The 12,062-nt window shown below is 35.7% G+C and overlaps 1 protein-coding gene across 3 annotated transcripts in view; it reads right to left on the bottom strand.

The window, feature by feature from the left end:
- The window catches only part of CLYBL (citramalyl-CoA lyase), a 357,152-nt gene that overhangs the window by 31,652 nt on the left and 313,438 nt on the right, over positions 1 to 12,062 (bottom strand). For all 3 annotated transcript variants that reach the window (XM_051984069.1, XM_051984068.1, XM_051984067.1), the window contains exons 3-6: positions 9,412 to 9,600; positions 5,624 to 5,725; positions 3,559 to 3,652; positions 1,660 to 1,827 (exon numbers count right to left, since the gene is read on the bottom strand). In XM_051984069.1, the coding sequence (XP_051840029.1) occupies positions 1,660 to 1,827; positions 3,559 to 3,652; positions 5,624 to 5,725; positions 9,412 to 9,600 (553 nt within the window). The remainder of the gene's footprint in view (positions 1 to 1,659; positions 1,828 to 3,558; positions 3,653 to 5,623; positions 5,726 to 9,411; positions 9,601 to 12,062) is intronic.

The raw sequence follows: 12,062 nt of genomic DNA, 5'->3' as shown, positions 1-12,062 counted from the left end.
TTCTGTAAGCAAAAAAAGATGCCTCTCTGAAGCAAGTCTAGGCCATAATGAATTATAGTGACACGGACCACTATAGACTTCTTGTTTGTTTTCTGTTTTTATTGAATTAGTTTCCATTTCAAAGCAACATCTGGCTGCTTGGCAGCCAACCCTACACATCTTAGGTTTACAACATTGATGTCTGTTGGGCAGACTGCGTGAAATCTTTCCCAAAGTTGTCAATTTTGGCCTCATCTTAACTAGCCATCAGGAAGAGAGACAGGTGTAATAGGGCCACCCACAAAACAGTGACATTGCCGATGCAATAGAATGACTGTTTGCCTTCTCAATTTGCATTCAATTTAGTGAAAATGAATTAAAGTACTTGAAATTTGACCATATTTGATGATATCAATAAGAGATCTGTCAAATGAATTAAAAAAACAAACAAAAATCTGGTTTACTTAAGTCTTAAAAAGAAAAAAAATAGTTTAAATATAAAATAATTCTTTCTTTTTTTGCATCAAAATATCAGTCACTAAGATACCTTATTAATCCAGTATCATTTTCCAAAAGTTTCCTTCAATAATATTTACCTATTAACCTTTAAACTAAATTTTTTGTAAATAATTTAGATTTTGATGTCTTCTTTAGGTTTGAGTATGTTTTACTTTTTAATATGAGTATAGGAAAACCACCACATGAGTTTATCCTTCATCCCTTAAATTATCTTTCTTTTTCTTTTCTTTTTCCTTCTTTCTTTCTTTCTTTTTTTCTTTCTCTTTCTTTCTTTTCTTTCTTTCTTTCTTTCTTTCTTTCTTTCTTTCTTTCTTTCTTTCTTTCTTTCTTTCTTTCTTTCTTTCTTTCTTTCTTTTTCTCTCTCTTTTTCCTTTTTCTCTCTTTCTTCTTTTTTCCTCCTTTTTTAAAGTTATAGAATCCCATTGTGTATATGTCAAACAATAGATTTCTATTGCAAAAATACAATCTTTGGTTGCTACCCTGGCTCATAGGGGTGTCTGAGTGATCTGGTACACCAATCACTGGATAGCAGCCTGCATTACAGGGTTTAGTTGCAAGGAGCCTGCTGGTCTCGCTGCCTGCCAGTACCCGTAGGTGTCGCCAGGTGCACAGACACTTACTGAGAGGTGGGGGGATAAGAAGAAAGGGGTGGGGAGAGGGGAAAAAATAAGCCACAGGGAAAAACAAATCTCAGAAAATGTCACCAAAATAACTTTTTTAAATGAATAAGTCCTTTTTTACTTAGAAACTTCCCTCTATCTTGTTCCCCCCATCTAATAATAATGTACTCAAGTACAGTTCCCCCGGTTAAAAAAAAAAAACGGAAAAAAAAAGAGTCAACATTTTTTTGGGAGGCAAAGAAAGGTGAATAACTATTTTAAAAGAAAAAATGTGACAAGTGATTTTTTAAAGTTAATAAACAACAAATAATGTAAATTCTTCCCTGATATATATGCAATAGATGCTTTTCACCCAATTGTGGTTTTTCCATGTTTCAAATCATGAGAAAAATACAGTTGTTTGGTGGGTATTTATTTCTCTTAGAAGATCACATTATGAGTATTTTTTTATTTCTTGAGTTTCTACCATATTAAATTAGACTCAGTTTTAAAAACATGATCAGGAAGGAAAATTAAAAAAAAAATGATCAGGATACCATACCAGTAAAGCCCATGATGGCTCCCTCTCTTGACTGCCTGCGGAGTCCATCTTCATCTCGAAAGTCAATATATACAAGATCTATGGCTTGTAGACCAAAGGCTTTTGCTATAACGACAATCTTTTGCCGGGCATAGAGAATATCTTGAGTTTCCTTACTACTTGTTGCACCTGAAAATGGATTATTAGAGACAAAAGAGAATGTTTGACTTTAAGTCTTTACTGTTAAAATACAGTTTTTCTTCATGGAATTACAACTACCAAAATGATATCTAAAAATAGGTGAAAGAGGGTGGCTTAAACCAATGTATAATCATGAGGAACATTTTTTCCTTCCTTCCTTCCTTCTTCCCTCTCTCCCTCCCTTTCTTTTTCTTTCTTTCATCTTTTTTTCTCCCTCTGTTTATCCATCTGCCTGTATAGCTGTCTATTTTTGTCCCAAAATTCTTAGTGCAGTTTAAAGCTATTTTAGCTATTAAAGTTTAAAGCTGCACTAAGATTTTTTGGTCATATATGTATAATATGTGCATATATTATACCCATATTTATCTTGAGGTATTTATTATATATACACAAAAGTTATACAAGTTATATTTTTGTCTCAGATAATAACATCAGGGTACTTAAGACCAAAAATAACTTTTGATAAATTTTTCCTTCCTCCTATTGATTATATGTTTTTGAAAACCGTCAAATCAACAATAGTATTACACAGGTGATCTTGCAGCCATCTAAGGAAATAGTTAAAAACTCTGAGAATAGAATGACAGGCTTCTGTTTGCAAATTCTGTCATAAGTGATGTTCTGTATCAAATCCTTAAATGTATTTGGATAGAAGATTTAGAAAAACCAGATGTCACTGACTTCTGACATTCTCTCTCAAGTTCACAGAACTTCCTGATAGTACAACCTGGCCATGCAGATACAGTATTAAATAAAACTTTGTTTTATATCTCTCCAGGTTCACTATTTTGATGTGGTTTATGAAATTGCCTGGATAGTCCAATCACTTGTGTCTGCTCTAATTGTAAGTTTGAAAACAATGTTTTTGGTGATATTGTATTTTCTAAAAGTATATAATTTCTTCCAGTAATGTTTATATCTACTTCAAAATTACAGTTTATAAAAGACTACAAATAGTGAAGGCTGTTGCAGCAGGTGGGGGACTATGGATGTGGAATACTGAATATATTGTTAGATATGGCTGATATGTCAGTTACTGTGGTTGAAATATTTCCCTCTACTTTCTTTTGAAATTTCTGTATAATGAATGGCTCACTGGATGGGGGGAAAAGACTTTGATATGCTTAGAAATGAATATGAGGTAAGAATAAAATATATCAACAAAATTTTTAAAAATTCAAAGACAGGGCATTTAAAATGCAAAGGGTTACAAAATATATTTTAGAGGAAATTTCAGATTTTAAAATGATTTTAATTCACTATTTTCCTTTAGAAAACACTAACAGATCTAGTCAAAACTTCATGGGAAATTGAAATCACCAACAATTATCCATGTTTGAAAATAACCTGATAATTGAATATTCATAGTACAGATTGTCTTTAAATATACAGGAAAAAATTATTTTAAAATTGTGCATGGAGAATCAACTTAAAAATTATGAACAATAAATCTGTATAACATCACAGAGCCATTTTCATAAGAAAAGTTATTTTACATTAGTTATTTTATTTTTAAATAATAATAGTAGTAATACTGAAGTAGTCTACAATTTTAAGATGCATGGCCAAAAATCGAGGAGAAAGATCTTGAATGTTAGCATATACTTAAAAACTACTTCACCAAAGGCCACAACCAGAGAAAGCTACTGAATATCAACACTTTTACAAATTATGGATTTGAAAAATATAAAATTAATATGTATTTCAAGGATTTAGAACCTATGCTAGCCCGGAAATCCTCTCCTCCAAAAACGACTGCATCTAGATGAAGACCAGCTCGAGATCCAGTCTTCAATGTTTCTTCGCAGACAGCCTTTAAAAGAGTACAACAAAAGTAATTTTCACAGAAATGTTGGCACCAGAGAAAAGGGTGAGATATAACGGTAATATGTCACTATCTAAATTTTGACACCTTTTGGCTGTAATCAGCCCTATAACACGGCCCCAACTCTCCCTGTGTGAAAGGTATTCAACACTATCAATAACATATAAGACAATTAGTGTAGATGTAGGACTTGTATTTGAGGCTAGTGCTTTTACAAAATTCACATTCTTTAACTTAGACCATTTGGGCAATATCTTACAAATTCAATTTGACTGCCTTAGAAACTGGTTTTTATTATTTCCTCGAATCCTCTTGCTTGAAGAGATTGTCTATTAGCATTTTCAGGAGCCAGCTTGGGAATTTAAGAACAAATTAAAGTATTGGGCACCAATCTGACATACTAATCTCAGTAGTAGATTTCTTTAGTGCTTGTTTTTGGGAGGCAATACAATTCACAAAAGCAGAGCAGGAAATTAGAAAGTGCAACAAGTTGTGTCTGATGTATCAGTAAGAAACATACTTTAAAAGCTTTCTATCAAACCCAGGTTCTGATGTTTGTTGTGATGCTACATATATGGTGATGTAAGTGTACATGAATAAATGGGTAGAGATCACATCTGGCATATTTCCTGATATAATCCATTTTATCTTCTTCAGTTGTTAGGGAGGTTGCTAGTCTACTTGAGGAAAATGGAAAAAAAAACAGATTAAAATTGTGTCTGTCCATGGATGTTGATATTTAAGCCTTTTGGGTAATGCTTTTAATTATATTCAGGGAAATCTAGGACAGCCTGTAAGAATTTGTGGTTTAGTGATAAATACACCGTGATCACCAGCCTGGAATAGGTCTCAACTTTTCTTTGGGAATATTTTCTCAAGTACATGATCACTCCTGAACAGGCATTCAATTTCCTTTTTCATTCTTCAACAGTGATTTCTGCTCTCTACTCTAACCCGAAATCTTCCCCACCTTCCTCACCTCTTTCCATAGAAACCTAAACTAGAAACTCAGAAAAAGGGATGTTATATTAGAGGTATATAGATCCAATATATTGATTAGGGGTTTTTAGGCACATTTATAAATGCCTACTTTTTGAGGGAGAATGAGATAGCTTAGATAATTTAATAAGGCAATATACAGGATTATTGATATCTTTAGAAATTTTTTGTATATTTTTAAATTACTGTCACATGCCCAAATAGATTAAGCAAAAGTGGGAAATGTTGTTACCTACTTAACTTTTTTAAATTTTCCTTTAAAAACTGGGAAATGTTGTTACCCACTTAACTTTTAAAAATTCTCCTTTAAATTTTTTTTATCTATGACATCTTGCAGCATTCAAGGATATAATGCAGGGCTATAATATGCTGGAGCATGTTTACCCGTTCCAATATAGCAAATAACATGTAAGACACTTTAAACCACATGTCAAGACTCACTCATAAACATTAACTTGTCTAATTTCTACCATGTGCATCACAAATGCTATAGGTCATATTCAGTGAAAACATTCTGGAAGATATCACAGTCAAAATATGGTTTTTAAAAAAGAATTTAAAAAATTAAGTGGGTAATAGTATTTTCCAGGTTTGCTTAACCAATTTAGGCATCTGATAGTAATTCAAAGTTTGCATTTTATTTACAAGAAAAATGGATGACAAAAGTTATTACTGGAAAGACATGGGTATCTGGAGGGGACATTTTGTTGAAATATTTAAAATTTTACCAAAGAAGTTTTTTCCTTTGTACTTAATGAATCTCTTTGTTATTTTCTAAGATGCTCACAACCAGTTTTTGTCAGTTCTAATTAACAGATGGTGATTAATGTTTACCTAGCTTGTGACTCCGAACGGGGAAAATATTGTTTTTAAAAATGATAAAACAGATTAGTGAAAGGAAAGCTCTCTGCAGGTGACTTATAAAATCTTAACTCTTTAATCAGATCATTATTTTCTTACCTTAAAATTGAGCAAACCCATGGCAGTTTCCACAAAAGGGATTAAGTTCATTGGTTCTATAAGTGTTCGGCCTTTTAAGTGGAATAAAAATTTGTCTGAAAACTAAAAATCAGAAGAAATGTCATCGTGATTAGATAAAAATCAATTTATCTGTTGTTGAAATTTAGACATACAAATAGCAGTCATCTTTCACCTGAGGAAGCAACCCTTCCCCTCAACCACTTCTCGGCTTATTTTGTCCTCCTCCCTACCCCCAAACAAACACAAAACGGAGGAAAAAATGTACCCACTCAGCCCCAGTGATAAAACCCTAAGTATTAAGTTTGAGGCCTAGGATTTGGAACTACAACATACTCAGATTCTGAAGTTTTCATGATTTCCTTACAAAAAAGATTTACTTAACACCTTTCCCCCTCACTTGGTTAAATGCAAATCATTAGGTCCTTAAAACAATGAACAATTGCTATACCTGCTATTCTGTTTTTGTTTCATACCCAACACTGACATCACTGTAACTGTTCAGCAGCCTTCTAAGTGGCATCCATATTATTCATTACAGCACCATTACCCTTTGTTCAGAGGCTTTTCTTCATAATTTTTTAGCTTACCTAGGAAGACCTTAAAAAGGAAGTTTAATTCTTTGAAGACCAAAGCTTTCCAATTTTTTCCATGAGACCAGTTCACAGCTAGCTCTGAGCTGCCAGTGGGGTAGCCCAAATTCCAAAATCTATCATCTGGAAACATACAAAAGCCCTTGCACAGATTTTTTTTACCCCCCTTTCAAAAGGGGAAAAATACTCCTAAATTATAAATCTATTATGTTCATCTAGATCGTATAATTTGTAGGGAGATGAAAAAATATCACAGGTATGATAAAGATATTTTTGTAAATAAAGACAAAAATAGCATATATATCCGTTTTAAATTTAAGGAATATTCAACCATTAATGGATATCAAAGGAAAAGGGAATTTTAATCATCTCTCCATTCAGTCTCAGTTGGGTAAATCATATCTAAGAGATTTGCATAAATATAAACCATCAAAGACTTTTCATCTTCAAAGGGGGTTTCAAGACCCTATAAGCTTTGTACTGTAATCATCACAGGTCACAACCCTGCAGGAAAAAGGCTGCTATGGCAACATAAAAAACTAATGCTTAAGGCTTAGCATAATATTCTGACTAATAGAAAGGAAACTCATTTTAAAAGCTGGCAGCCTATTTACCAGAAGCGGGATTAGAGGTGTTATTTCCCCTTATAGCTTCCCCCCTCCTTTCCCAACCCCCCCCTCCTAAAAAAAATCTAATCACTGAGATCTTTAAAAAGCTTTTGAGCAATTTGCAGTAACTTTACAATTAGGCTAAAATAAATCACAGCTTTCAGTAATGAAGAATTATTCCCAGTCTCCTTCAGGGTCCTCTCTCTCTCCTGTCACCACCCCCACCCCTCTTCATTTTCTTCAGGCATCATCTTTCCCAACTTTTCAAGTGAAAGGGATAACTCAGTGAAAACAGTAAGAATGAACAGGATAAGCTTCAATTCAAATAGATAAAAAAAAAATGCTTGCTTTAAGTTAAGAGAAAAGAGCCATTTAAATCACATGTCTAACCTAACGCTGGAAATTGAGTACTAAAATATTTGTGATGTTAATGTTAACTGTGTCTGAATGCTAAAAAAAATTTTTTTTGTTTAAAAAATGAGAAATGCTCCATGCTCCATTATTTGGGGCAGAATTTTAATCACAGAAATCATTTAGTTTAAAAATAAGCAAAAATTCTCATTTAACAACAAAAAAACCCTCTCACAATACCATTTGTTTTTAAGTTAAAAAGGACATTTTTAATTAAATATTCTTGTCCATCCTCCTCTTCCACCTCCTTCTCTTTCTTAAAAAATTGCTCTAAGTACTAACACAAAAGGTAACTAGTGGAGAAGTTTCAATTAATTTTTTCAAAAGGAGACGATTAAATGTTTCCGGCCTGGTAAAGTGTTCATTTCAGTGAGGTGGAGGGGACCGGGTGGGGGGAGGAGAAGAAGGGGGGAAAAATCACAAAGAGATTGGGGAGGAGAAGAAGTAGCAGGCCTCAGCAATTCTTTCAATTCCAGTGCACACCCAATAGTGTGTTGGGAAGAATGCACACTGTTCAGGATTTGTGGGAGAATTGTCCCATTACAAAGGAGGGAGAGTTACGCTTGTTATAGTCCAATAAGCCATGCCAGTCAAACAAGTACCCACACTAGGGACAAAAGGAAAGCAAGAGATTCTCAGACAAAAGGAAACAAGTAAGCCCATCTTTTAGTTGTGCATCAGCCTCAAGGTTTTATGCTGCACATAAATAAAAACGAGAGGGAAAAAAAAATAAACAGCAAAAGCACTTCTCTGAACTGGGAATCTTATTTAAAAAAAAAAAACAAAATACAATCTAAATGATCTAAATTTCAGCCTAATTTATTAAAGTCAAGGTTTAGGCCAGTGGGAAAGGAAAAATGTTTTCAGATTAAAATTAGTGTGTGTGTGTGTGTGTGTGTGTGTGTGTGTGTTTTAGATAAATGAAATTGATAATAAATGTAGTATCATTTAGGAGGCTTGCCTTCAGATTGCATTCTAAATTAGAATACGCTTGGTTGCAAGAAGGCCCTTCTTATATCTATAAACCACAACCTGTATCTCTCAGCTTCTTCGATGCAAACCCCTCGAGAAGTCAACTCCAGTTGATTTTAATTAATTTTTGTTCTCTGAATAGAGGTCTTCAGGAAGAATGTGGCATTTCTGGATGTATTATGAAAGGGGAGGGGGACTTCTGCTACGTAGTATATCTATGAAATGTATATTGCTGGGGTCCCATGAGCTCCCACCTCACAGATGTGATGTGCTGGATGGAAATACCCAGCAAGTTTGCCTCCTGCCTTTCCATCCCTTCTCTGCAAGGAGAGAGCCACACAATGACGTGTGATTTCCTTCTACAATACAGAATTAGGGCAGCCTCCTAAATAAAATCGACTCCCTTTTAACAATTAAAACAATTATAGTATAATTAGGCCTATTTCAAAGTTTTCTTAAGTAATTTGAAATGCCAGCCATTTTACATTTCAGGTTTTTATTGGCTGAAAAAGTCAGTCATGAAATACAAACACACCTGTCAGCAATTAAAAAGGGAAGCACTAGAGAGCTGTTCAGGAAATAATATCTGTGCTAATTAAAAACACTAGTTAAAAGCTTCCTGTTTATTCCTCCAGTTGCCCTGAGGAGTGACCTTTTCCTCCCCTTCTTTATGCTCATTTTTTCATATGTGGCTTGTGTGTTTTGCTGTCTATGATTCCCAGTGAATCTTTGTAAAGCCTGTTTCCATAGCTGGCCTTTCAGGTGGTAGCAGTGGGTTAGGGTCTGGCAGGGTACAAGAAAAGACCACATTCTCAGGCAAGTCGGCTTCCGGAATTGCTCTGCTGCCACTGTGAGGGCTATTGAAAGGTGTTCCCCTCAAATACAAATCTGATTACAAAGCAGAAAGGTTATTATTATTTTTTTTAAATGCTTCTTTCTTAGGGCCACAGAAGCTGTTCTACAAAGAACTTTGAGGGAAAAAAAGCTCAGATTGGGAGGATCTCAATGGAATGGAAGCCTTCTTAGTCCCATTAGTTAAGTGTCCCCTTCCTTCTTGCTACACTGCATGGGTGCCTTTTAACAATCTGTGGCCTAAAAGTAGTCGTATTACTACTGATCAATAGTTCTTATTAGGTCTTGGGCCTTTCATTAAAGCAACAATAGTAGCAGATCATTAGTTACTCACCCATCGTATTTCTTCAGGATTTTCAACCTTTGGCAGCATCAGGCTGGAAGGGAGGACCTGGGATTGCAGCAGGACCTCCAAATCTTTCTCAGCAAGACCACTAGAGACTGCGTTGATCCTTACACACTTTTCAGTAGGGCCCAAATCAAACTCCTCGAGAGTCTTCACTATTCTCAGTCTTGCTTCCTCCTATAATCATGAACAGAAGGTATTTCTTAAATTTATTTTTCCTTTGGGCTGCAGATATATCCCTTTCTAAACAAGAGTGACATTTAGACATTTTCCTTATGGATATCCTTCAATAATTTTTGAGGGCTACTAAAATAACACACACAGTAGAGACACTTTAAAATAGCTGCATCTTTCTTTTAAGAGTCTTTCCCAACAACCCCTAATACAGAATTAATAGCTTTACAAAGTAGATGCTTTAATAAATATTTGTTGAATGAATGTAGACGCAAACACGAGGCATTTTCATTTAAAATCTAATAGCAATAAAGATATTCTCGCTATTCATATGAACTTTCACATAAAAAGAGCTAAAAGTTTTTTTTCCACATACATCTTCCTGCTTTTATTTATTTTTTTTACTCACTCTTTTTAACTGAGCAGAATCTTGCCACTCAATTTAAAGAAGCTTGTGTGAATCTGACACCACATACTACAGGGTAAGCTCCAAACCATTCAGCTGGAAAGCAATCCTATCACAAAGAACTCCCTAGAAGTGATAGGCAAAGATAGTTCTCCCTTGAAATTGACAGAGACTTTGCTCACTGGTCAAAAGAGACTGCTTCAGAATGTGAATTCCATCTTGGGGGAAAAAATCAGAAATGAAACTTTTAAAAAATTGGCTTGACAAGGGGTGGTAGTGGGGGAGGACGAGAAAGGATGAAGTTGGGGAGGGGGGAAAGGCTGTGGGGAAGAACGGAAGCTTCAAGGAGAAAGAAGGCTTTGGATTTGCTACTTCCTGCCAATTTCAGTTTCAAAAACAAATTCCTCCAACTTGCCAACAGCCTTCAACAAATTCTCATTGTTGGAATGAACACTTATCAAAAGTAGTTTCATTTGGGAAGGGTTTTTATGATACTAATAAAACTTTAAAGCCTCCCCTACCCCTGATGAATGTTTGTGTGTGTGTTTAAACAATATGCAGTTATCTGGACAGCACCCCTTCTCTGGGAAATAGGCAAGAATTATCCAAGGCCATATTCAGGCTAATACTAATCAGTGAGACAATACATGACAGTAGATTTAAACCAGACGGATGTAGGTTTCTGGCTGTGAGTGGAAGTAGAGAAGCTTTCCAAATGTGGCCTGAGTTAAACAGTGTGGGGAAACAGTAGCTTACAGTTGTCAGGTCAGATCAGAATAGGGGCTCTAAGACCACTTTAAGACAGCTTGTGGTGTCCTGATTTACAGGGCTGGGGCTGCCAATAATTAGGCTAAGTTCAGACAGTAGTGAAGGATGGTTTCTACCAACTAAAAGGAAGGTATAATGAAGCGAAAGGTTAACAAACTTGAATCAAACGGCCTGTGGCTCGGCCCTGCCCCATCCTTTGGGCCTTTCCAAAGCTATAAGACATGAATGCGCTCCCTCCTCACCTCTGCTTTTAGAATTCCCAGCTTCCTTCAAAGCTCAGCTCAAATGCTACCTCCTACATGAGGCTTTCCCTGATGAACACCCCCAACCCCCCGGCTGCTAGTGCCACCTCCCTCCCTCCACCCCCTCACCCCCAGTCCATTACCCTTTCTGAATTCTGTCTCTATTTTAAATCAACTTATATGTGTATGTATTCTGAGGGAGTACAGTCTCCTTGAGGGCAGCCCCAGCACCTAACACAGTACCTGGCACAGAGTAAGCATTGAAATGCTTGATGACATATTGATATCTATTATCAATATTCCATATATGAAATATAGCTTTGTATGCCTATGATAAAACTACCAGGTCTGAGGTTAACTCAGTAAAATACTGCTAAAGCAGCAGGGCTATAGAGAAAAATTCTACAAATCCCCTTGTCATGAGTTGGTTCCCTTCTGTCCATGGCTGAAACCTGTGCAGTATACTGCACTGAACTGGCTCAGTGCTCTGTCGCAAATATTTCCACTTAGTGGTCTAATTTTCACTACGGCAAGTCAAACTCAAGCTGTGTCTATATGGAGAGAAATGGAGGGTTGGGGCAATTATCTGGACCGTAGAGGTGAACGTAGGTTTTTTAAAACTCAAATCATCTGAATAATTGTCTCACTTCTCTACTTTACTTTGCATGTGTAGACACAGTGATGTGGGATTCCTGGCAATGTCAACTTGCTAAATTGTTATTGTTGGAAGGGAGCAAAAGCTGCTCTCTAAGCTGTTTTGAGGTTCCACTTGGATTTGAAGTGGACGATTAGTTCAAAGCTCATGCTTTAAACCCATTTGTGATTTTAACTAACGTCAGATTGCCATGGTTTCGGCACACTCTGCTCTACTTAGGAAAATTCAGACCTTGTGAAATTGGCTGTAAATGAAGGACCCAATTCCAATTTCGGGCATAATCTGATTAGTATTTTTCATGTTATAACAATGCACAGTGAACACTCAGCGTTTTATTAGACTTTTTTTTTCTCCCCCCTTGGCCCAGAATTAAAATCAAGCCATCTCTCTGCAC

Source organism: Antechinus flavipes, chromosome 3 (assembly GCF_016432865.1).
Source record: "Antechinus flavipes isolate AdamAnt ecotype Samford, QLD, Australia chromosome 3, AdamAnt_v2, whole genome shotgun sequence".
Classification (NCBI taxonomy): domain Eukaryota; kingdom Metazoa; phylum Chordata; class Mammalia; order Dasyuromorphia; family Dasyuridae; genus Antechinus; species Antechinus flavipes.
This window is presented reverse-complemented; position numbering and strand designations above follow the sequence as displayed.